This window comes from Cinclus cinclus, chromosome 8 (assembly GCF_963662255.1).
Source record: "Cinclus cinclus chromosome 8, bCinCin1.1, whole genome shotgun sequence".
NCBI lineage: Eukaryota > Metazoa > Chordata > Aves > Passeriformes > Cinclidae > Cinclus > Cinclus cinclus.
The window spans coordinates 28435701-28458984 of record NC_085053.1 but is presented as its reverse complement, the minus strand read 5'-3'; the positions used below and the strand labels follow the sequence as shown (position 1 = coordinate 28458984).

Below are 23284 nucleotides of genomic sequence, written 5' to 3'. Positions count from 1 at the left end.
GAAGAGACCTTAAAGCTCATCTCATTTGCCATGGGCAGAGACACCTTCCACTATCCCAGGCTGCTCCAAGCCCCATCCAACCTGGCCTTGGACACTTCCAGGGATCCAGGGGCAGCCTCAGCTTCCCTGGACAACCTCAGATTGTAACACTTCCTCTAACAACTTCTTGGGGAAGCAGAGAGAGAGAGAAGCACAAGCCACGATCTCCAAGCACTGATGAAGAAAACAGACATGCACATCATCACACTGATTACAAAAGACTCATTATTGCTTCTGGGGCACCAGAAAGAACCACCTGCCCTTCAGCCAGCTGCCACATCTCCTCTAAAGCCAATATGGCAAAAGTGTTCTGAATTTGGTGAAAAAGTAGAGATGGTTATCTGATGCAGCCAGCACACACACACACACACACACACACACACACAAATATATCTGCACATAGATTTCCTTCCTAATGCCTTCAGCTTGCAATCAGCTTTCAATACACAAGTGGCCACTACAAGCCATAAAGCAAATTTTCACTGGTTTGTCACAGTGTACTCTAGCCAGCACACCTAAATACTCTGGATTGCTTTTTAAATGCCACCTACCCTGATAAAGAGCAATTACACACCTGCTCAAACTGATGAGCTGCCCCTAAGCCACAACAGGGAATAAGGGAGACTCAAGTCTTCAGACTGAGAAGAAAAAAATAATTTAAACTTTCTCCTGACAGTTCAAGAAGTGATTCTGGACAGCTGCCTCAATTGTTGCAATACTGTGCAAAACTAGGTAATGTCTGTAAAGAATAAAATTATTCTCATTTAACATTTTTTATATTTGCCTTCTGTTAGAGCCTTACTTCCACTACGTACTGGGAGCAGCTACTGCTTAAACCAAGCAGACCATTTTGTTACAGAGCTATTATGCAAATAATCTGCTCTATATTCTAACTAGAAGCAATGCTGTGCTAGTCTGGGCAAGACATGAGGCACTGTGGAGTTTTCTTTTTAATTTTTTTCTCTGTGCACTGGAGCAACATAATTTACAGTGGTAATGATGAAAGATATCTTCCCATCTGAAAATCAGGTTATTAGTCAAGAATATAAACACATAACCACCTTTTACGAGCTGGTGTCTGCCTTTCATTTATCTATTTAAATATTTACATCCTTTTAACATATTTTTAATTGCAAGTCATTGCAGTGAGATTAAGAGTACTTCGGTGAGAGCAATACATAAAGACCTACTTGGATCATCCTCCCTTAGCAAGTTTGTACCTGTGTTTACAGATTTATACCACAGACATTATCTTCTATCTGAAATTACTTATCTGTAGCAGCGGAGTGAGATCAAAGATCCCAAGCAGCATCAGCCACCTGCACCGAGCCCCAGACATAATAACCTTATAACATCAAATCAGTGTATTTCATGCCCAGGATTTCAGTGCTATTCTCTGGGTACCTGGCTGGTGTTGGAAGAAAAGATCTTACCTAAGAACAAATGCAATCTCAGGCAATATTTAAAGATTAGATTATCCTTCATTGCAAATAGCTCATTTGTTTACTATCACATTGCTTTATTCTTACTCTGCCTCCTTCTACCAAGAAAATGCTGAATATTCAGTTTAGATTCCCAGCAGCTTTTTATTTTAGTCTAAAAACATTTACCTAACACATTCTTAACAAGCAAAGTGAAGAAAATTCAGCCATCTGTCTCTGCATTACAATAACAGTTATGGAAGAGTAGATTATTCTATACAGCTAGAAATTTAATGCTACGAATTCTTATACTTTAAGCACTGTGTGCTCCAGTCAGTTTTGTATACAAGAATGTGGAGCACTGGCATGCACAGAAGCAGTGATTTATAAGCAAACACAAGAGAAAATATTTTAAAGATATTAAATACATTCAATATTCTAATCATGCTATATGTCTATGCTTCAAACTGAAGAAAAAAAAATACCTCTGCTATTATTTTCTTTCTCCAGCACTTCACTAGTTCCAAATTATCACTAAAATTGCTTAAAAATGACTTGCTGGAAACAAACACGACATAGAGATAGATGTGAATCCTTACCTGGGAAACCCCCTTGTACCATTGCTGTACCAGCATGTACTCAGGAAATCTGCATTCCTGACAAACATTCAGGGCTGTAAGCAGCTCAAATCCTCATCACACACAGGCTCAGGGCTTGTCTTTCTTCTGACGACCTTGGGCCTATTTTCCTGAGATTTTTCTCTCCTTAAGGGCAAACCGTCTGTCTGTTTCTATTACGAGATGCCATCAATTATATTAATTTCAGGCTGCCCACAAGCTCCCAGTTACATCTGCCAGCAGAGGAGAGCTGCCTATGGAAGCATGCAGGGAGCAGCAGATCCCTGGATTCCCACATCTGACCCACGGATGCTCCCAGCTGCTGTTTGTGCTCTGCCAGCATCCGAATGACATCTCCATCCCCAAACACCAGTCACCCCCAGCGTGGCTGCGTGGCTGGCAGCTGCAGGTACCTTCCTGCTTAATGACCCACTGCATGGCAAAAGAGCAGTTAATAATCTTATTTATCGGAGAATCCTTTTTTTCCTGCGAGCTACAGGGGTTAAAAATTAATTTCTCTCCCACAAAAGGCTTCATTATATCCCTTATTCTCCCGACACTGCAAATCTTGCAGTTTCCCGACACTGATATGTGCTCGTGGCTTATGGTTTGCTTGTTTTGTTTTGGGGCTTTTTTTTAATGTCAGAAAACAAAACCAATCTGTCATTATAAGCATGAAAAGGCTCAAACTTCATCATAACTTGCGTTTTGTTGAAACCCCAAACTAGCAATATTAGTTTCACTGCAATGAATGCTGAGCTGAAACACTGAAAAGACTCAAAATCCTTCATTTAGTAATTAAAAAAAAGCAAAGATAAAATCTCTCTCTGAATTTATAAACATACTTAGTTATTTTGGGAAGTCCTACTAATTCTCTCTTCCAAAAGCTACATTTAAAACAACTCAAAATACTCAGTTATTTCGTTAATATCATTAATTTGTTCATTTTTAAAGTTCATTGTCCTTCCTTTAGAATATGTCTCACAGCACACACACAGCCATCTGTTCAGTGCATTATGTCAAGCACACAGTAAAAAACCACAAGAAGTCCCAGCTGCAATTTTACTATTACTTCATCAAAAATGTAATTTCCTCTCGCAATACTTCATCAGATGATAACTGTGCGTGTGATTCACAAAGGGAGTGAAGAAACCAGCCCAATAACAAAACCCCACATGAACCCACAACCTCAAAGTGCAGTGACTCCACCTCCCTCACCCATCCCAGTGTGGCACAGCAGCTCTGGATCTGATGTTAGGGCTGGTTAAAAACCCCACGTATTCCACCTAATTATGGGTCAGAACAAGAATGGGAAAAGAAGATTAGCAGCACAGAGTCACATTAAATAGAGATTAACACGGAGCTGTGAAATGAAAGTCTCTGCTCTATTTGGCTAATCCTGGCTCTTGCCTGATCTAAGGAAATCCACTGTATCAAACACACTTGGTACTATATTTAAGAACATTAAATCTTGCGATTTCTACTTTTGCAATATTTTATTTTCATAAAGCTTGAAGCCTTTTTTCCAAGCTACATCTTCCCCTCTGAGCATCATCTCTGTTTGCTGTTGATTGCAGTGACATCTATTGGAGAGGCAGTGTTTGGCTGCAGGAGCTGCCTCTATTGAAGATCAACATTTTCAGCTGTTCCTCCCCCCCATAATGAAAAGTTAGGATTGCTTTTCCTTTATTTCAGCACAACTTTTCATAAATCAGACTCCAAACAGTGAGACACCCAGGAATTATGAGCGGGTTGGATTTTATTTTGTCATTTGTTAATAATCCTGGCATTTTCCCAAAATGCTGATCATCACGTTGCCATCCTCACCCACAGCAGTGCAGACACTTCCAGAGATTCTGTTTCTGCCCACCCCATGAACCTGACCATATCTTAATCAAACTCTGAGCTGAAGTCCATTCCTTTTTCCATCTTTTATTTTTAATGAGAGCCACTCTGCTCTCACTGTTCACAGACATCACTGGCACCTGGGGGTTGCTAAAAACCTCAGGTGTGGTAAGAGCTGCCCAAACCCAACCCAATCCTCCTCCGCCCACAGATTTATCACAACGGGCAATCACAGAACCATGGAATGGTCTGGACACTTCCAGAGATGGGGAATCCACAGCTTCTGCATGCCAGGGCCTCCCCACCCTCTGAGTAAAAAACGCAAAGGCAAAATACCAGAGAAGTTTTAAAATCTCTTGCTTTAGCAGAGAAATCACTGTTCCTCAAAAAAGCATCCCAGGAAGATAAATCATTATGCCTTCTTACAGCTTCATTGATTTCTACATTATCTAGAGACAAAATAAGAGGAAGGGGGCATTATTATCCCCTTATTAGATACAGTTAAATATCCTTGCAGACAGGAAGTCTGAGCACAGCAGTAGCTTAGTCCATTATCCAAGCCACCTTCCACAAATTTTTTATTACCATCTATTGTTATTATTTTAGACTGATTTGAAACCAACCAGATCAATCTCAGTCAACTAACTGACAAAAGATTCCACTAAAAGTATAACAGCAATTGAAATTAAGCATTACAAGTTCTTTCAACAGTTGTCCTTTCAGTGTTTCTAGAATGGTTTGTCAGCTCTCTCCTACCTAGTTTATGTTTGCTGCAACTTGGTCATGAGAGCATATCCAAATTGTACAGCCAAGAATTCCCCCAAGGAAAACCTCACAAAACGTTCCATTACAAACCTGCTCTGCCCATCCATTTCCTCTGCTTCTTTTTTACTACCAACCCCTCATTATGGCAATAAGCCACCACGGGGTGCACACAAGTCCACTGGCAGGGTCTTGGAGCACACCTCCATCCATCCCCACTCCAGGAAAACACACCAGTGCCTACTGATGCCTGCAGCACAGCTGCTCACAAGCACAAACAGCTCCTTTGTGTGCTCTCCCCTCCTTTTATTAAAAAAAAAAAAAAAAAAAAGAAAAAAAATCCCATTCACAAGCTGGTGTTTTTCAGATTTGGGAAGTCCAAAACAGGCTGTGGCATGGGGAAGTGTGGGAAGGGAAGACTCCAAACCTGTGTTGTAATATTTCGGGTCTGGAGGATGAAGCATTTTGAAAGCTCCTTTTGCAGCAGGATGGACACGCTGCAAGTTGTACAAAGCTGTATTTCCATGCATAAAATGAAAGCCTGGAAACAGCAGTCTCAAAGCAAAAGGAAAACAAAACCCACATCCAGGGTTAGAGCTGGGTATGGATAAAGATTTGGCAGCATCACTAGAAGGAGAATTAAAACAAGAGGAAATACAACTTTCAACTTGCCTTCAAAGTCTAGGAAAAGCCATCTAAGAACTTAAGAAATTATTCTGGAAGTACTGGAGGCATGAAACAAAGGAGAAGCAGATCTGAAACTAGAGGGTCTTGGGTACAAGAGTCACATTTAGGAAAAAAAAAAAACAAACAACAAAACACCTGGAACCTTAAACTTTTTAAACCACAGAAACATGAAGGACATGCTTGGAGTTTCTCTAAACCAAAATCTACCTCATAATTCTATTCTCAACAAGGATTTGCCCTCTTTGGATCAAAACCAACCTTTGGAAAGAAAAGGGAGAGCATGCACAAGAAATGACTGCTTGTTCCAACAGGTCAGCAATGAGAGCTACAGTTTCAGCAGTGGGAATGCAGAAATAAAAGGGAGCATTGCCAAAAAGCAACTGGGTTTAGATTTTAAGGGAAATTAAATCAACACCAAAGGTTATTCAGCCACGTTAAGGGGAAAACATACAAAACATGGAGACTCTGAGGCAATACAGATGGGACAGAAAGGAAAGAAAAATTCTCAAATATGGCAGGAAGACTAACAATGCTCTGCTTTTTCAGTCTGGGAAATGATGGAGGATGTAGAGACAAAAGATGGGAGGGAGGGTTGAAAGAAGTGATAAGCAAGGACAAAAAAAATGTGAAGTGGAGCATATAAAATATTTCTGGAGTTTGAAAGAAATTGATGAGCAGGTCCCCGACACTGCAGCTGTGTTAATAACAGTGCTAAAAAATAAAGTAAAATCCATCAGGAGCAAAACAAGAAGACAGGTTTAACAGCTGTCCCACCTCAAAATGCCCTCTAAGGCTTTCCATGCTATGACAGAGATTGAGAACTACAGGAAGCAAATAAAGGAGAGGTTATGATGTAAATTTACCTGGGCTGACACCACATCTTCCTTTTGGATACCTTATCTTCTAAATAAAGAACACAGTAAATCCAGCTCACCTGTTGATATATTTTTTAGTTAAGGTTCCAAACCCAGTAGAAGTAGTTGGATAAGTGGGTAAGGAACAGAGCAATACAAATGGGCAGTTAAGAAAGACAAGTTCTTTCCTGGGTTGGGATTTCTGGGCAAGGTGCTCAAGAACCAGGACAGAAGTTATGAGCATCAAGTAGTTCACAGAAATAATACTGTACTGCAATTTGCAGAGAAAACTTTGTTTTTCAAATAATCACAGAACAGGGACTCTGTAAAAGCCCATTCCACAGCTGCCAAGATGCTTAAATGTCATTAAGTACAGTTGGATCATTTCTAATTCTCTTTTTACTGCAAGGGCTGAGGCACAAACCTAGTTTAAGATTCCTTGGCCTGTTCTTATTTTCAAAGGAACAGAATGAGGTGAGGAAGAATACATCTCTGTTTCCCCAGATTCATGGAAAAGACAGCTACAGCAAAACATTCAACTTCAGTGAGTAAAAGGGAAAGACAGGAGATTCCCCTGAACAGATCTGTGTGCTGCTGCCAAGTCTGGTAGGATTGATGAATTTAATATCAGCAGCAGCTTTACCTTTTCAGCTTCCAGCCTCAGCCAGAAATATCATTAGTGATGGCAGGAGAGCTAAAAAATGACCAAGCCCATGAATAAGGAATTACTTCTGTGCAAAGTATTAACTTAGGCCCAGCAAGCACTTGGTTTGAGGCATATCCTAATTAGATAACTCAGGTGTCAGCCTACTTATCACACCTATCCTTGGACTGGGAATTAGAACTGCAATAACGAGCTGGAATGAGTTTGTTACAATTGGAGCTTTATGGAGTCAGTTTGAGAGCTCAAGATGATGAGAAAAATCACTGTAGCAAAAAAAAATATAAACCAAACCCCAACAAAAGCCCACACAGAATCATAGAAAGCTACAGGGATGGATGGGACATTAAAGATCATCTCATTCCACCTCCTGCCACAGGCAGGGACACTTCCCACTAGACCAGGCTCATCTCACCTTATGCTGATTTGGTACAAAAGAGCACAAAGATATAAAAAATAAAAGATAACTGATTGTAGAAAGTAATTTAGGACTCCTAATTATAAGCTCAGTATTCCTAAGTATTTTACTGCAAGATAAGCTATGGATAGGAATATTCCATTTAACCAAAGTTGTAATTAACCAAAATTGTGATTCAAAAGTAGCTGGAATCTAAATCGTGCTGCCAGGAGCTCTCCACTTGGCACTGCTTCCTGCTCCTCTACAGGGTGAGCATCACTACAAACCACTGCCAAACCCAAAATGGGACAATTGCAGAACCCTTCCCATGCAGAGTGCCACAAAACCAGGGGATCCTTTCTTCAGCAGAGCACCAAAACAACAAACCAGCAGATTTTTCCTTTTAAAGGAATCCATCTTGCTTGAACAGCATTGCCTGGGATCAGCTCCAGGTTTTCTGATTTTTTTGCACCAGTGGTCCTCAACCTACAAGTGCTCAAGTACCACTGAAATGAGAGCAGTAAAACAGAACATCTCCAGTCACTGCTGACATCTCTGCCCAAACAACTCCTCCAGATACAGCTTAGATGATCTGGGACTGAAAATAAGCTCAGCCCTTCCCATATCCCCTCAGAAGGGCTGAGCTCTGGGAACCTGGCTGGGGAGAAGCAGCATCTAAGTTACAAACCAGGCTGAGGATTGATGCTGTGGCCACACTGAGCACCACTTCCCACAAGTAATAAAAGGCAAGAAGGCTTATCAGCACCTGATTGTGTCCCACAAATGTGATCTGATGCAATGATTGGAGCACTACTCACCCTCTGCACAAGCATCCTCATCCTCCTCTTCATCCACAGCAGCCTCCTCTGCGTGATGACTTTCGAGTGCTCTGTAAGGAGGTGGCAGCTTCATGGGAGGTGGAGCCCCATATTTTCTCTGATAGATTCAAAGACAAAGAGTTACATGTTTTGTAACCTCAGAGCACATGAAAAAAAAAAAAATCCCATTGTCTGTTGCACCGAATGTGCACAGACAGAGCACTTAATTACAATGCTAAATTCTGCAGCAAAGGCTTTCTCTGCAAGAAAGCAGAGCAAGAAGTGACACTGAACATCAAGAAAAATAAACTAAAGTGCAATTGTGCATGCACATTTACTTGTTGATAAAATACTTGTGTATTGTCATAAACATCAAAGTGTGAAAATTAATCAAGGGTAAAAAACAAACATTAAATTATACCCTGTTTCTTATAAGCCTCCTTAACAAAACTGTCTGGTGCTGATAAACATCAATTTTTTAAAAACATAAAATAAGAACTCAATCCTCTTAGTCCATACATGAATATTTAAACATCACAGTCCATTCGTATTTTGGCGTAGATTTAATAAAGATTTTGAATTATATCTCCCAATAAAATTCTATTACCTCACATAAATACAGGCAGCTCCTATAATGATGCATATAGCGGCGCATGGCAGGAATACAGAGCAGGCTCTGAGCTGGAGGAGGCACTGGCTCAGCTCAGCACTTGGCTTTTTACAGCTCCAAGGAACTGGGTCCTGCCTTGGTTTGCACCACGACTCCACTAAACCATGCTCAGCTGCATCCCCTGCAAGCCCACTGCTAATAGCAGGATGCACTTCAGAGTGGGAACACCAGGGAGGAGATGCCATTAGAGCACCCAGAATTCCTGTAATTAATTCCTTCTGTGTCTGGGAAATATGACACAACACCTAAAAACACATCAAGCCCAGGATAATGTTGTTTTGGTTTTTTTTTTTCCACTGTGCACAATGAAAGCTGAACTTGTGTATTGATTTTTAAATTCTTGAAGTCGAATTTGTATAGAATGGTGCAAGTAGTGAGCTGCAGTATGTGGAAAGTTTTGAGAGGTAAAGCTATCTGTCATCTTAGCCATTTAAAAAACGTAACAGGAAAGCACTGCACTGAAGACAGAATGCAATAATAAATGGAATTAATTCAATCCACCAGTAGCAAGAGTGTGTAGTGAGAGCACTTGGAAGCACAACAGCTGTTTTCCAAAAGGGTGTAACACACTTAATGGTGCCTCCCACTTTTTTCTTGAAGCCAGCACAGACAGAACTGTGCAAAATCCAGATGATCCAGGAAGCAAGGCAGGACTTGGGTTCTACTTTCCTGAGCAGGTAAAGATGGAAAATCTGCAGCCTCACTCTCAGCTGCCTATGACAAATGAGTCACTTTATTATTGCTGTAATTTAGTCATAACTTACAGACTGAATGTTGACCCTTTAGCTTTTTAAGACCTTAAACATTTGTTAGAAAGTCTGTGTGAAATTACACGAGGCACCCAGGCTTACCCAGCAGCTTTCTATGGCCCAGGGGAACAAATATCTCTTATCTCTCCTGTCCCACTCAAAAGCCAGATGAGAAAATTGTGCCTGGTTACTCCACTACACCACGTTTTTGTATCAACACAGAGGCAAAAGCACAGTTCACACAGCCCACCAGCAAAATAATGTCGACTTCTGGTTCGTCCACTGTTGTTTTAAGTGGTTTTATAAGAACTAAAGTACTCATTTTTAAACAAACAGAAAAATAGAGGAGGATAAACGCCAACAAATCAGAGGAAAACCTTCAGCATTTGAAAAGATACAGGAAAAGGCAGCTGGATGTGGCTGCTTTCAAACCAAACTCTTTTGTGACTCTCTGAAGACTGGACTAGAAATATCACTGGTTCCCCATAGGGATGTGGACTAATAATCCACTAATAGCAACTCTTTCCAACTCCAAGGCAGCCCCACAGAAGTGCAGCACGACTGCTTTGTGAGCCCATGTTCAAAGCCAAAAAGGAGCTATGTATTTATGCACTGGAGCTCTTCTATATTCCACCCACCAGTTTACAGCACCAATAGATAAAAAAGGCCTGAAAAAGATTAGGCTCCCTCTTTAACCTCGGAACGCCGCAGAACGCGACACACCGGAGTGCTGCAGATTAAAGGCAGCACGTTGCCAGAGGATGAGAGCTTTTGAGATTAGAAATATAGATAAAAAAACCAAAACAACAAAACACAAGAAAAGGGGATTGTAAGTGCTTCATTGGAAGTATTATCCTCTGGCATGAAAGCATGTCTTCAACACCTTTTCTGATAACTGAGCCTTGCTGCTCCTGTCTCCGACAGGATCTGAAAGGAGTCTTACAAAAACTTTTGGAGGTAAAAGGGTCTTCTCAAGTACCCAACAAACATCAGAGTGCTGAGTAGGATCAAATGGAAACTTCATCCTATTTGTAGTTAAACTGTGCCAAGCAAAACTTATTGTCTGCATTAATTCTGTCTCTGCTCCTGCTGCTCTCAACACCTTCAAAGTACCTGAACTACACTCCTCAGTCAGGGCAAATCCCACAGGAAAACACCAAAGCCATCAGAGTGATACAGCTGAAAATTAAAAATTAACATTTCTCCCTTATTAACACAAATTCCCTGTTTTGTACCAAACAGAGTTTTTCTCTTTTAGAGCTGCTGTGAAGTTATTTGGAAGTCACTGTGCAGTAACTGCCTCACAATTAGCTGAGCAGCCACAGATCCCTCTCGGTCATTTCCTCATTTTACACAGCTGTAGGAAATGTTGGAGACTCTGCGGATTCCATCATTCCATAACCTGATTTCACTGCATTTCAGGCAGCCTCACACTGAGGATATTATTTGTGTACATGTTGCCATTTCTCTGTTTCTGCTGAACAAAGAGAATCAATTTGCCTCCACATGGAGGAAACCAGGTACTTTAGACAGATGACAGTGAGGAGCTGTGCTAAGTACAGGGTTTCAGCACCCAGCAGACACCCACAGAATAAATGTCAGAATATTTGGCAGGAATTTGGCAAAAAGTCATAGAATCAAAGATATTTCAACAAAACACTTCATATTTAATTTCAGACTTCAGAGGAAGCTTATCACAGAGTTAGAATACATGCTATTATACCATTTGATTTAGTAAAACCTGGGTACAGCACTGAATGGAATAAATACCTTATCACTCTTATTTTCTTTTTCTGCATCCTGATCTTTGCTGACTCTGCTTCCCTTAGGCTGGGCAGGAGAAACCACCTGAAAAACAATGCACATGACCCACATTAGACAGAGCATTATAGCTGCAAAACAAACATCCAAAATCAGTTCCTGACAACAACAAAGCTCCCCAGTGCACTCTGTACTTTGCCCCATGTAGAAAGGCACTGCAGTGCAGTCTATAAATCACATCCTTTCACTGGATTTACTGAATTACATTCTTACATCAAAAGCCTGGAGTATCTGTGTGCACTTCAGGCAGGTAGAATTGTCTGCCTGCTCTTACTAAGGCTTTAAAAAGTTTCTTGCCTTGGCCTTAAAGATGAAGAGATGCCTCAAATCTCTTGGAAATTAACTTACTCCCAGGTAACTATTCAGGTCCCTCTGGTGAATCTGACTAATTTTAATTACAGCTTTGCTCCTCTGGATAACAGTGTTTATTTCTAGATTATATAAGATGGACAAATTAAAATGCATAGGGCCAGGCTCTTACTAAGCAGGTGAGAGAGTTGAATTAACACCTAGCCAACAGATTTACATCTATTCCACGTAAATCAGACAAATGAGGTTTCCAATCAGGCAGAGAAGTAATCAATCAATCAACTGGTCTGTAACTGACTGAAAGGATCCATCCTCGGACACAGAAATTGATAGGACTGACTGAAAGGAATTTAGCCAAGTTTAAAATAAGATGCATGTTATGCATTTACTAGGTTTTGGAATAAAAATAAATATAGAAATAAACTTACTTTTGGTACATTAGCCAAGCCCTGGACTACAAACACCACAGGATTTCCTGCATTCTTGATGGCTTCTACTGCTTCCTCGTGGGTGGCATTCTGTAGGTCTACCCCAGAAACCTGACAAACAGTGTTTATTTTTATTAGGTACAGAGTCATTACAAGGCATCACACACACTTGCGGGAGATTAGGGTATCTGAGGAAGGCATCAAATACAGTCAAGAGTAATTATTTGTAAAGTATGTTTCAATGATGGTTTAAAGAAAAGTGTATTACTTGGTATTCATAATTAAAAGATGGCCATATGTTGCCCAAAACAATTCCTCTAGATAAAAACATAAGGAATAAGATGGTCAGGTGTTACATAATGTTAGATCTAACTCCTTCAGGTTTTACCTGTTTGTAAACTACGCCTGAACAGCACTGTCAGCTTGGCACCCCAGATTCTGAAGTATTAATTTGAAGAAAAATGAGTAAAAAAAATCAACCAGAGGTGAGAGGTGGGAATGACATTTTCCTAACAGCCCCAGCCAGAATCAGGGATTTATCCCAAACAGTGGTTATCAGTTAACTACTCTAAATCCACACACACAAAATAACAGCCCATAATTCAGTATGAGCAGTCTGTGTCCTTGTACATATTAAATTTATGCTTATAGATATGCTAGAACTTACTCCTCATTTGTATGGGAGAAGGACACTGCCATGTTTTTCACTTCCCCCCCAGACACCAGGACACACCTTTTCTTAAATACAGAGAAGAATGTTAAAAGAGCTCCATAGTCAGACCTTAAAAAAGAAACACCAGCAGAGGTTTCCTTTGGTTTTTAAAACACAGTGCTGTCAATACTTCATGAAGTGGTGGCAGTATTTTGTTCCTCTCTCCACCCAAAGCTGTTTGAGTCAATTTTTATTTCTTAGACTAAAAAGGAAAGTTTATCTCCGTTTACCTCAAGTATTTTATCTCCAGTTTTTAAAGCCCTTGTTCTTCCTGCTGGGCTGTCTTCCAAAACTTGTTTGATAAAGATCCCTTTAAGTTCTTCTCCATTCTTCAGGCGCTTTATGACAGTTTGTCCACCAACAATGCTGATTCCAAGAGACACGTGAGAGTCTCTGAAGATCTCAACACTGAAAAAAAAAAGTGGTAGTTTCAAGAGCTTCAAACAGTTTTGGTTTGTTTTTTTGGTTTTTTTTTAAAAAAAAACTATAAATGCAAAGCCTTAAATAAATCTAGAGCTCCTGGTCTTTCAGGAAGATTTAACAGAGTAAAGAGATAAAGTCAGAAGCCTGAGAATGCTCTCAACAGAGTTTTCACCCTGAGCAGATCTCATCCCACAAAAAGAGCAAAATTCTGCTGCCAATCCATGCCCACTGGGCAGAGGCTTTTATTTCAGAGAAAGTCAGATCTTCAAGTAAACACTCATCTTCTTTCAGCCTGAGCAAAGTGTCTGGGAATGGGAAGCCCTGCAAGTGGCAGTTTAGACAAATAATTAAGTACTTCATACAACTTTCTGAACACTGACTTCAGTGCATATTCATCAGCTCAAGCAGGAACTTTCTGATCATATTTTACTTGGGACCATATAAACAATTCACCTAAAAATGTTAACAATACAACAAGGATGTGGCTGAAAAGTTGGCTTGGCAATTTGGAATCCTGCCACGGGGGTTTAGCAGGGAACCTGTGGAAAGGGAGACAGCACAGCACTATGGGCACTGTTCACACCTAATAGTTATTAAATGAGCAAGAACTTGTAGGTCATCCACGACCTCAACCAGCCAAGCTTTCCCAAGTCAGCTGTATAAATGGAAGGCAGAACTGTGCTGAACATCTGTTAAAAATTCCCTGTCTTCAGGACAACCCAAGGCACACAGGTACCCTAAAGTTATTGGCAGAGGAGGAGAGGAAAAACAAAACAAAAAACACCCAACAAGAACTAATGTGGATCACAGAAGAAAAACCCATGAGGTAAATGGGAAGGAATAATGTAATCATGTGAACATACGTCCGTGGTGGTCCCCAGTGGCTGAAGTTTGGAGTTTCTTCTCCTTCTCCTTCTTCTCTCTCAGGTAATTCACTAATTTGGGGCAGAGGGGAGGAATAAAAAAATAAAAGAGGCATCACCCATGCCAGGTCACAATTCCTCACGTATTTTGTATCTGGCAGTGAGAGAGCAACACCTTCTCACACTGCCCCCAGTTTAAAGCAAATGTACAGAGTCAACAGACCAGATAGGAATTTTTTTATTTGGGTTTAAATGTACTTAAGGAATGCTCCAGAAATAAACATGATGGGCAGACCAAATTTATAAGCTGCTCTGTGATACACAAATCTGCACTGCATTTATTCATTTGAAATTACTATTTAGGCAATTAACATTTACTTTCTGATAAATATGCTGTGATGCTTGGAGAAGGATATAAACATGCCAAAACCAGTAAGCAGATCATGATCCAAGTGGAAGAATAGATCCTGTGTGTTCCACTAAACCCTACAGAATAATCCCCTCACCTTATTGTTGAGCTGCTTTCCCTCTGAGAGAAGATTTCAGACTAAATTAGGGAAGTACTGAGGATTGGAATCAAGAAGCCCCAAAAGCTCCACTACCCACTGACCCCAAACTGGTGGGGAAAGACTGAGACAGACAAGGCAAATATCCACAGCCAGTGGCAGCTCAAGGTTCCTCAGCACCACTGGCAGGACTAAAGTTTCCTGCAGAGCCCTGGCTGAACTGCTCTTCCCAAAAGGAAGATCAAAGGGAAAGGAAAACCAGGAGGAGAGCTCCTTAAGGAGCCATGAGTAAAGGCTGCATCCCTCTCCTCCAGACCACCTCCACACTCCCCTCACTGTGGAGAGGTGGCAGAGCCATTTGCACGTTTCTGTCCCAATGCTCAGGGGAGGAAACATGGGAACTTCTAAGCTTTTAAGCCCAACTCCATCTCCTGCAAAAGCTACAGACCTGGCCCTCTATGTCTGAGCACTCCACACAGCCTTTAATGATTCAAATGAGTAAAGCAAGAGGACAATTAAGACCATTAAATGAATGTCTTTCAAAACCTGAAATATTCCTCCATACCTGCCTGATGCTGTTCTAGGCTGAGCTAAGGTGGTTACTCTCCCAGACTCCTGGTTCTTGGGAAAACCGTAATTCTCCTCTTTCAGTGCTTCCTTTCCAATTGCTTCTGAATGAACAGCAAGCTCAGATCCTTTGGAGTCACTCTGAAGCTTTGTCCCTGAAGAAAAAAAGGGGGAAGATGTGAACTTTTGCTGCCTCTGTCCAGGCACCCAGCAATTATTTCACCTTTGGAATAAACCCTTTATCCCACCAGGCTCCAAATGTGTTCAAGGCCAGGTTGGACAGGGCTTGGAGCTCCTTCCTCCCAGGCAGGCAGTGCCACTTCAGGCAGCTGGATAAATTTATTCCTCTGAAGAATCTGCCAAATCCTAACCATCCATCTGTGGTCATCTGACAAGGAGAAACTTTGCTCCTGAGCACAGATAACAAACCCAAGATATGGGGCAATTATCTACCACAAAGACCACTTGCAAATTTCTGATTGTGCTAAAGCCACCTCCAGAGCCTGTCACTTTATTTCTCTATTTATTTGTCACTGGGCAGATTTGGAGGAGGAAGCAAGATTATAAAGCTGAAACCCATTTAATGCCAGACTGTCTTGAGCCTGCAGAACTCTTGATTTGAATATTTTCTCATTTGAAAGTATTTGTGTTTTGGTAAAAAAATTTAGATTTGTAAATACGAAATTACAAGATAAAGAGAAACCTTCTTACAAACCTAAATCCATCTCAGCTTTCACTTCTGACTGGGCAGTTTCAGTATCAAGTATGTCTTTTTGGTAGCTGCTGTGTGCTGTGGTTCCAGGAAAGTGTGACCTTATAGCAGCATTCTCTTCACACTTCACAGAGGAGAAAAGAAGTAATTAAAGTTAGAAAGCAATGGTATTAACTTACACAGGGTTATTCGACAGGAACATTAATTTTTACAGCAAATATACACATTTCCTAAGCTACATTCATATTTATTCAGGTAACTATGAAATACTAACTGCTCATTTAAATACTAACTGCTCGTTTATGCACTACATTAAGAAGAGGCATGAGAAATGTTATATGCAATTGAAATATAAAGCAACTATATCTCCTCACCTCTAATTCAGACAAAAATTTCTTTACTCTTGCTCATTTGTTTTTTATAAGTAACAAACATATAAATTTAATATTGTGCACTTTGGTATAAAACTGTCAGTAGAAACTTCATTTTATCTGTTTATACACATACTGCTTAAGGGGACAAACCAAACAAAACCTGAAATTCTCTGTGGCTGTGATGTCAAATCCTTTTCCACTCCATTTTTTTTTTCACATAAAAGCACACACACCACAGAAGCTGATGCATGGGAGGCTGATAATGCCACTTTTTTGTTTGGCAAGGGGATAAACAAAGAACCAGAAGGAAAAAAATATTTCTCAGTACTTGAGAAAGACGTATAAACAAGAGTTTTGCAATTTACACAAACCTGTCTCCTTCTACTCCTTTATCCACCACTATCCTTGCCATAATTCCTTCCACAAAATCATTTTTTACTCAACTACACAAACTGGCTGAAGGAACTGATTTGGGTATTAAAAAATGAGGAAAAGAGGGAGTTTCTTTCACTGAAGACTATCAAACCCATGAAGTGATGTTCTGCTGTTACTGGCATGTCCCATATCAGCACAACTTCCAAAAAAAAAACCAAACCAAACCAAACCAAACCAAACCAAACCAAACCAAACCCACAAGTTTTTGGATAAAAGGACAAATTCAGGATGCCTGTAAATATACCAACCATATATTTAATTCCAGCAGGTAAATATACAGACAAAAGTTACCTAAAAAAACTTCCAAAATGTACAAAAGGATGGACTGGTATCTTCTAGAGGTACACAAGTAAATAAATTAGTTAAATTCTAGTCATTAAAACACTAGAGGGTTTAGTTTTGGGGTCTGCCCTGAGGAATCTGTGCTCAGCACAGAGACCAGCACAGCATTTCTTACCATTTGATCTTTACTGAATTGATATTCCAGGCACTCTTTGGGACTTAGGCTAGCACTGGATCTTAAATCTTGTATTTCAGCAGTCTCCAGTTGCTTTGCCCATCCTTCTGTATCCAGGCTCCTGTCTGAAGCTGCCTTCTCTCCACCTGATGCATCATCACATTTCAGGAAGTCTGAATCCTCCTCATACTCCTCATCCACCAACATTTCCCGTTCCTCCTCCACGTCCTCTGCTCTGGGTTTCAGAAATTCACACATCTCCCAGGACTCCTTCCCATACTCATCATCCCTCTGGGAAAGCTGGAATGACCTTCCCAAGTCCAAATGGGGCTCATCAACGAGTTCTTCTTTAAAAGGCACCTCATCTCTGAAACCCTGCAAAGATCATTAAAGGAATACAGATTTTACACCGTGTTTCCTCCCCATTCTTTTAAAGCTGTGCTTTATTTCTTGCCCACATTAAAAGTACATCCTGATTTTGAAAGCGAGAATCTTCTACCTTTTGCATTTTCTAAAAGAAAATAGACTCTCTGACTTATGATTTTAACACTGAATGTAGACAGTGCAATTATTTTCTTTTCAATATAAAGAAATTTAAGCTTAGATACTGCGGCAGCCATTTGGAAAAACCAATGTGGACTGAAGTTAGGGAATTATTAATTAATACTAAAACAACCACAGGAAAAAAGTACATATAAATCTAGTTAAAGTATCTCTGTGCTTCAGACATATCTGCTGTTGCTTTATGAATACATGAACATTTCTTATAATGCTATCAGCTAAATAAACAGCCTAAGAGTTTGCTTATATAACAGTGTCAGCAACTTAACCCCCCCCCAAAAAAAAAAAAAACAAAAACAAAATAAAAGCCATACTTGCTTGTCCCTACCTTGGATATTCCATCCAACTTTTAACCCAGGACAGAGGGGAAATAGATGACCCATATACCACCCCCCCCCCCCCCCCAAAAAAATAGGATATAAATGACTGTTCATTACCTTCCTGTTTTTAAGGAGAACAGTGCTCACCTTTCTACTGAACTCAAACCACAGAGCAACAAAGCAAAAAAACAAATAACAGAACTGAGGGAAAATGTATAAAAACCCACTCTGAAAGATCTTACTCAACCAGTTCTTTTCCTGGGATTTATCAAGTGCTTCCCCAGCTTCCAACAACTCCTGTTCCTCCCAAATGGAATGGGGTGCTATTCATTGGTTCACAGTGAGTCTGCACAGGCAGCTGGGATTTTATGCCCTGCACTTATCCCAAAATTTTACCACACACTGAGTTTTACCCCTGTTTTCTTCAGGCCACCAAGTCCCTGTGGCCCAAAGAACCCCCAAACCCAAGTTCAACACCCTGAGCCCCCAGACTCTGAAACCAATGGGCAGATTCAGGGCTCCTTCCTCAAAATGTTTTTGTTTCTGCTCCCTGCCCCTTCCCAGACTCCCCATGGCACTGCACCATTCCTGACCTTCGGTGTCAGGATCCTGTTTTGTTACATTTGTACAAATACAGAAGGAAAGCCCCCAGACACTGCCAAGATGTTTGTATAATTCAAGTGAGAGGCAGGAGAGAGAACAAGAGAGAGGCAGGAGCATAAGGAACGCAGCCAATAGCTGGCATGAGAGCAGAACACCAGCAATCCACAAATTAGCCTATTTTAATAATTTAACTAGCATTAAATGTCCCTTTAATCCATTTGATCCGTGTACCTTGATCTCACAAAACACCCAGTCTGAAGAGATTCTAATTATCTCCATTTTCACTCCATTTCCCTTCACTCTGCAGCACAGTTCTCCCAACACTTCCCCAAGTCCAGGGCACATAAATCAGCTGCCTCTGCTCAGAAGCACACAGGGTTTGTGTCCCTGACCCAGCAGTTTGCTCTGCATCCTCCCTGGCTGCTGCACTGCAGCACCAGACACCACCAACAGCACAGGGAATGCTGCAAACACCACCCTGGAGTCCACTCTGGCAGCAAATAGAATCCTCAAATTCCATCATTTTGGGGTTGAAGTTCTGGTTGCCAGTGCCTCAGGGTGGGAGCCACCAGCACACACCACTCCTGGCTACCTGTGTGAGCAGGTAAGACAATAAATGGATGGGAATTTCAGCTACTACCAAAGCTATCACACATGAGGTAAAACAAAATGCAAGCAAATTCCTCTGCAGGTGTTTTGTCCAAATGGATCATTCCAGTTTCAGGACTTTAAGCTAAAATATTTTCTTTAAAAGTGCTTAATGACATTGGTTTTATTTAGGAAGTAGAAAACCAATCTGAGCTGGCCAAGAACAAATTCTCTGCCACCCTTCCCATGCCTCTGGAAAACAATAAATGCCATTTTACATTGTGAAAATCAGTGAATATCATTTATCATCATCCAGGCTAATTTCTTCATAGTATACCCACATCTACCCTCTAATACTTCTCCTTTTTGGTGTTTCTAATCTACCATTTCAGCATTAAAAATAAGTTTGCATCCAGAGACAGGTACACATTTTCAGCTACACGAAAATCTGGAATTTATTTTACTTCCTGTGTTGCAGTTCTGGATGATCCTTTATGTGTTGTATTTTCTGCTTTAAAAAGAATACATTTACCAGCATGAATTTTCCAAAGCACTTGAGAACAGATGAAAGTTAAAAGATATCCACATCTCTCTAGCTCTGCACTAGTGAGAACTGTAATATTATTGCCTATCACCCTGGTATCTGAGTTTCTCACTGTCTTCCATGCCACATCCTCCCACAATAAACAGAATTATTTCTCAGATAGTAAGGATGAGGAGAGTTGAGGCAAGGGTAAAGAAATCACTCTAGAAAACATTAGAAGGCCATGAAGAAGAGAGCATTTCAAGAGTGCCTTATACTCTAAACTACTTTTTTGTTTTGCTTCACGATAATTAAAAGCATTCTGCTTCCATACTTTACTTTCTGTGCAAAGCTGAGCCCACCCCTTCTGATTATAATAACAACACAGCATTCCTATTTCATATCCAAGGTAACCCAGGGTATTTTAATGACATAATAAATTTGATAAGGCAGTCTGGGAGCTGCATTGGTAAGTGCTCCCAATGCACTTGGCAGTTTGCTGTTAGAGGCTTTTTCAAGGAGAATCCAATACTTTCAGTCTTATCTGAAAAACATACCGTATTTTTTACTTTAAAACATCATTTCCTGTCTGTATAAACTGGAGTTGAACATAAAAAAAGTAACCAAATACCTGTGGTGCTTCAAGTATTACTGAGAAATTTGTGCTATCTACTGGTTCTGGAGACCCAGGGCTGCTTTTGATGCTGCTGGTATCCACACCGTGCATGTTCTCCTCCTCTCTGCTTTCTCCCTAAAAAAGGTGATCCAAACAATGAGTCAGAAAAACAAAAAAAAATTCCCACATCTTTCAATAAATTAAAAGGGAGAAGGAGAACCAGCCATTATAAAAGAATTATAAAAATAGAAAGTCAAAACTGGAGAAGATTAAGTCAACAGCTTTTACACTTTGAAGATATTGGTTGAGATGCACTAAAACCTAAAGAGATGTGTAGGAAGGAAAGACAAATACAAGGATATGAACAACAAAATACCATTCTTTAGAAAAGGAAATAATATATTTAGCAGTTTTCTTACACTCCTATTTCACAACTCCTCTACCACTTTGAATTATAAGCACCTTCTATTAACTGGGGCTTTAATTAATTTTGCCTGGTTGTCCTTGATGAACAATACTGCAGCATTCCCCACCTTTAGTGGGGACTAAAGGGTCCCACAGCCGTGATTCCAGAAAAGGAAGAATTCTGCTTGAATATACAGTCCTGACTTCAAACAGAGTAGGTTTCTTTGATGTCAGTGGAGCTCAGGAAAGCACTCAGCAGTGTCTCAGACAGAAAGGGGCTCCAGCACACAACTCCAACACGCTGGGTTGCTGAAGTGAAGAACCACATTATACCTGTGCACAGTGCACACAGGTCCGCCCAGGCACATCCCCCAGATCCACGTGGATGCTCTTCAAGGGGGAACTTGAAGTTGCTGGAACTTTTGGACACTGAGCTGCCCATTTGCCAGAACGTTTGGCCCTCTCAAGGCAGAGCAGCTCAGTTGTTTCCCAAATGCACACGTACCCTACGCTGAATTCTCCCCGCAAACACAACAACCCCATCGACACACACCGTGGGATGAAATAAGAAAAAAACCAAAAAAAGTTAAAATCAGTTCTTACCACCAAAGGCTTGCAGATTCCAAGGGAAACTCTACCTGGGGGCACAGATTTCAGCACTTCCACTGCCTCTGCCAAGGTGGCACTGTCCAAGTGCTTCTCATTGACGAACACCAAGCGGTCACCCGGCAAAATCTGCCCCCCACGCTCAGCCACTCCACCTGCCACCAAGGAGCTGATCACAATGGCTGTTCCTGCTGGATCCAAGGGATCCTGGGGGAAAAATTAAAAAAAAAAATAAAAATAAATACCCCCAAGTGAAGGACTTGAAAGATGATATCAGAGCACTGAAGCACGTTTATCCTCTGCTGCTACAGGACTGGAGCCTGCTGAGACATTCAAAAAACCCAGTCTGCTAACACTGCCAAGGCTTACAGTGTGTAAAAAGGAAGATATTCCATCACTTGCCTAATCCATTAAGAAATGTTAAGATCTGAAAGGTGACCGGTACCCTGCCTGCCCTCTCCTTACACACACAGACACAGCCAGGCCAACCTGCAAATAGAACAACAACACTGGCAGCCTTCCACCAGCCTCCATCCAGCCTGGGACGTGCTAATGTCACAGAAAATAACCACTCTGCATGTCACCCGAGGGCTTCAGAGCAGCAGAAACGATGGTAAAGAAACCACTGCAACATCAGAAATTTAATTCAAAATATTAAGTCCAAATGAAGCCCCCAAATACTGAAGAAATAGTAGTTGATGTGTTCTGGGTTACTGCAGCGTTTATGCTTTGTCAACTCCATGTGACAACTTAGGAGAGATATTTTCTCCACCTTAACAGGGAACAGGAGACAGCAACAGAAGAGTAACTAAAATTATTCCAGAAGGCAAGGAACACTGTAGTGGTGGATATAGAGAGTGTCAAGCACAAAATATTATACACATTGTAAATTGATGCAAAGATATCCACTTCTCTTAATCTTTTACCCAGTATTAGCCTTTGCTTTGTGTCCTCTGCCATTTCTATCATGCCTTCACTAATTTATAAAATTATTCTCAATCCAATAAAATTATAAATTATTATAGACTGGCAGAAAGATATAAAATACAAATATATGGGGGTTTAATTTTTTAAATGTTTTTGTTTCCTCATTAGTTTTTTTTAAGATTGCAATTAGCCTTTCTCCCCCTTGCTAAGGGCTCATAAAGTTCAGAAATGCTCCTTGCATGAACTGGGTCTCCAAATGCACAATCATGGACTATTTTTCCCTCAGGACTTGCATCTTATTCAGGGCATGGGAGGGATAAAAAAAAGGGCAAAATTCAAATCACAAAGACCACCATGAATTCAGCACCTCAGTGTTAATTTGAAAACAGAAATGCTTTTTAAGCTCCTTATTTTTATATGACTATACACTGCTTTCCAAGGGCACATGTTTTTTAAGGTATGTGCAAACATATGAGGCAATGCCTGTAATATCTGTAAAAGGCTGAAATTAGAGAAGTGAAATTAGAGTTCAGCAAGAAGAGCCACGCCGGAGCTGAATTCAAGTAAAAAAAGATCAGCAACAATTCTCTCCTGTTCTACTGCTCCATCCTGCTCTTGTACAATTTTATAATTTCACAGTTTATCCGCAGTGCACACAAGATGTTTCCTTGTGAGTGTCATGTCCTGGCAGCCAAGCCCAGCAGGCTCCCTGGGTTTGCCTCCTGTGCCAAGGTGCTCGTGCTGCCCCAGAGTCTGTGCCCAAACCTGCTGCACCTGGTGCTGAGGGAGGATTCCCTGAGCTTCCAACAGCAGCCCCTCCAGAGATTTTCAGGAATGAACCAAAGCCCAGCAAGATCAGAAAAGAATCCAAAGGGATTCCAAAATGTGAAGGAAAAAAAGAGCTCTGCTTTAAGTGCTGAACGTAGAAAATTGAAGTTACTGCTGCCCTTTGTTCTTGCCAGCAAACCCCAAGCAGCCCAAGGACCCTGGAACCAACACAGACTTCTA

The 23284-nt window shown here is 40.8% G+C and overlaps 1 protein-coding gene across 1 annotated transcript in view; it reads right to left on the bottom strand.

Annotated features, from left to right (window-relative positions):
• PATJ (PATJ crumbs cell polarity complex component) overlaps nucleotides 1-23284 on the bottom strand; it is a 129394-nt gene that overhangs the window by 65911 nt on the left and 40199 nt on the right. Inside the window, exons 16-25 of the mRNA XM_062497215.1 lie at nucleotides 21347-21556; nucleotides 20354-20473; nucleotides 17128-17502; nucleotides 15865-15985; nucleotides 15148-15304; nucleotides 14077-14148; nucleotides 13021-13198; nucleotides 12079-12189; nucleotides 11291-11368; nucleotides 8102-8219 (exon numbers count right to left, since the gene is read on the bottom strand). Coding sequence (XP_062353199.1) covers nucleotides 8102-8219; nucleotides 11291-11368; nucleotides 12079-12189; nucleotides 13021-13198; nucleotides 14077-14148; nucleotides 15148-15304; nucleotides 15865-15985; nucleotides 17128-17502; nucleotides 20354-20473; nucleotides 21347-21556 — 1540 coding nt within the window. The remainder of the gene's footprint in view (nucleotides 1-8101; nucleotides 8220-11290; nucleotides 11369-12078; nucleotides 12190-13020; nucleotides 13199-14076; nucleotides 14149-15147; nucleotides 15305-15864; nucleotides 15986-17127; nucleotides 17503-20353; nucleotides 20474-21346; nucleotides 21557-23284) is intronic.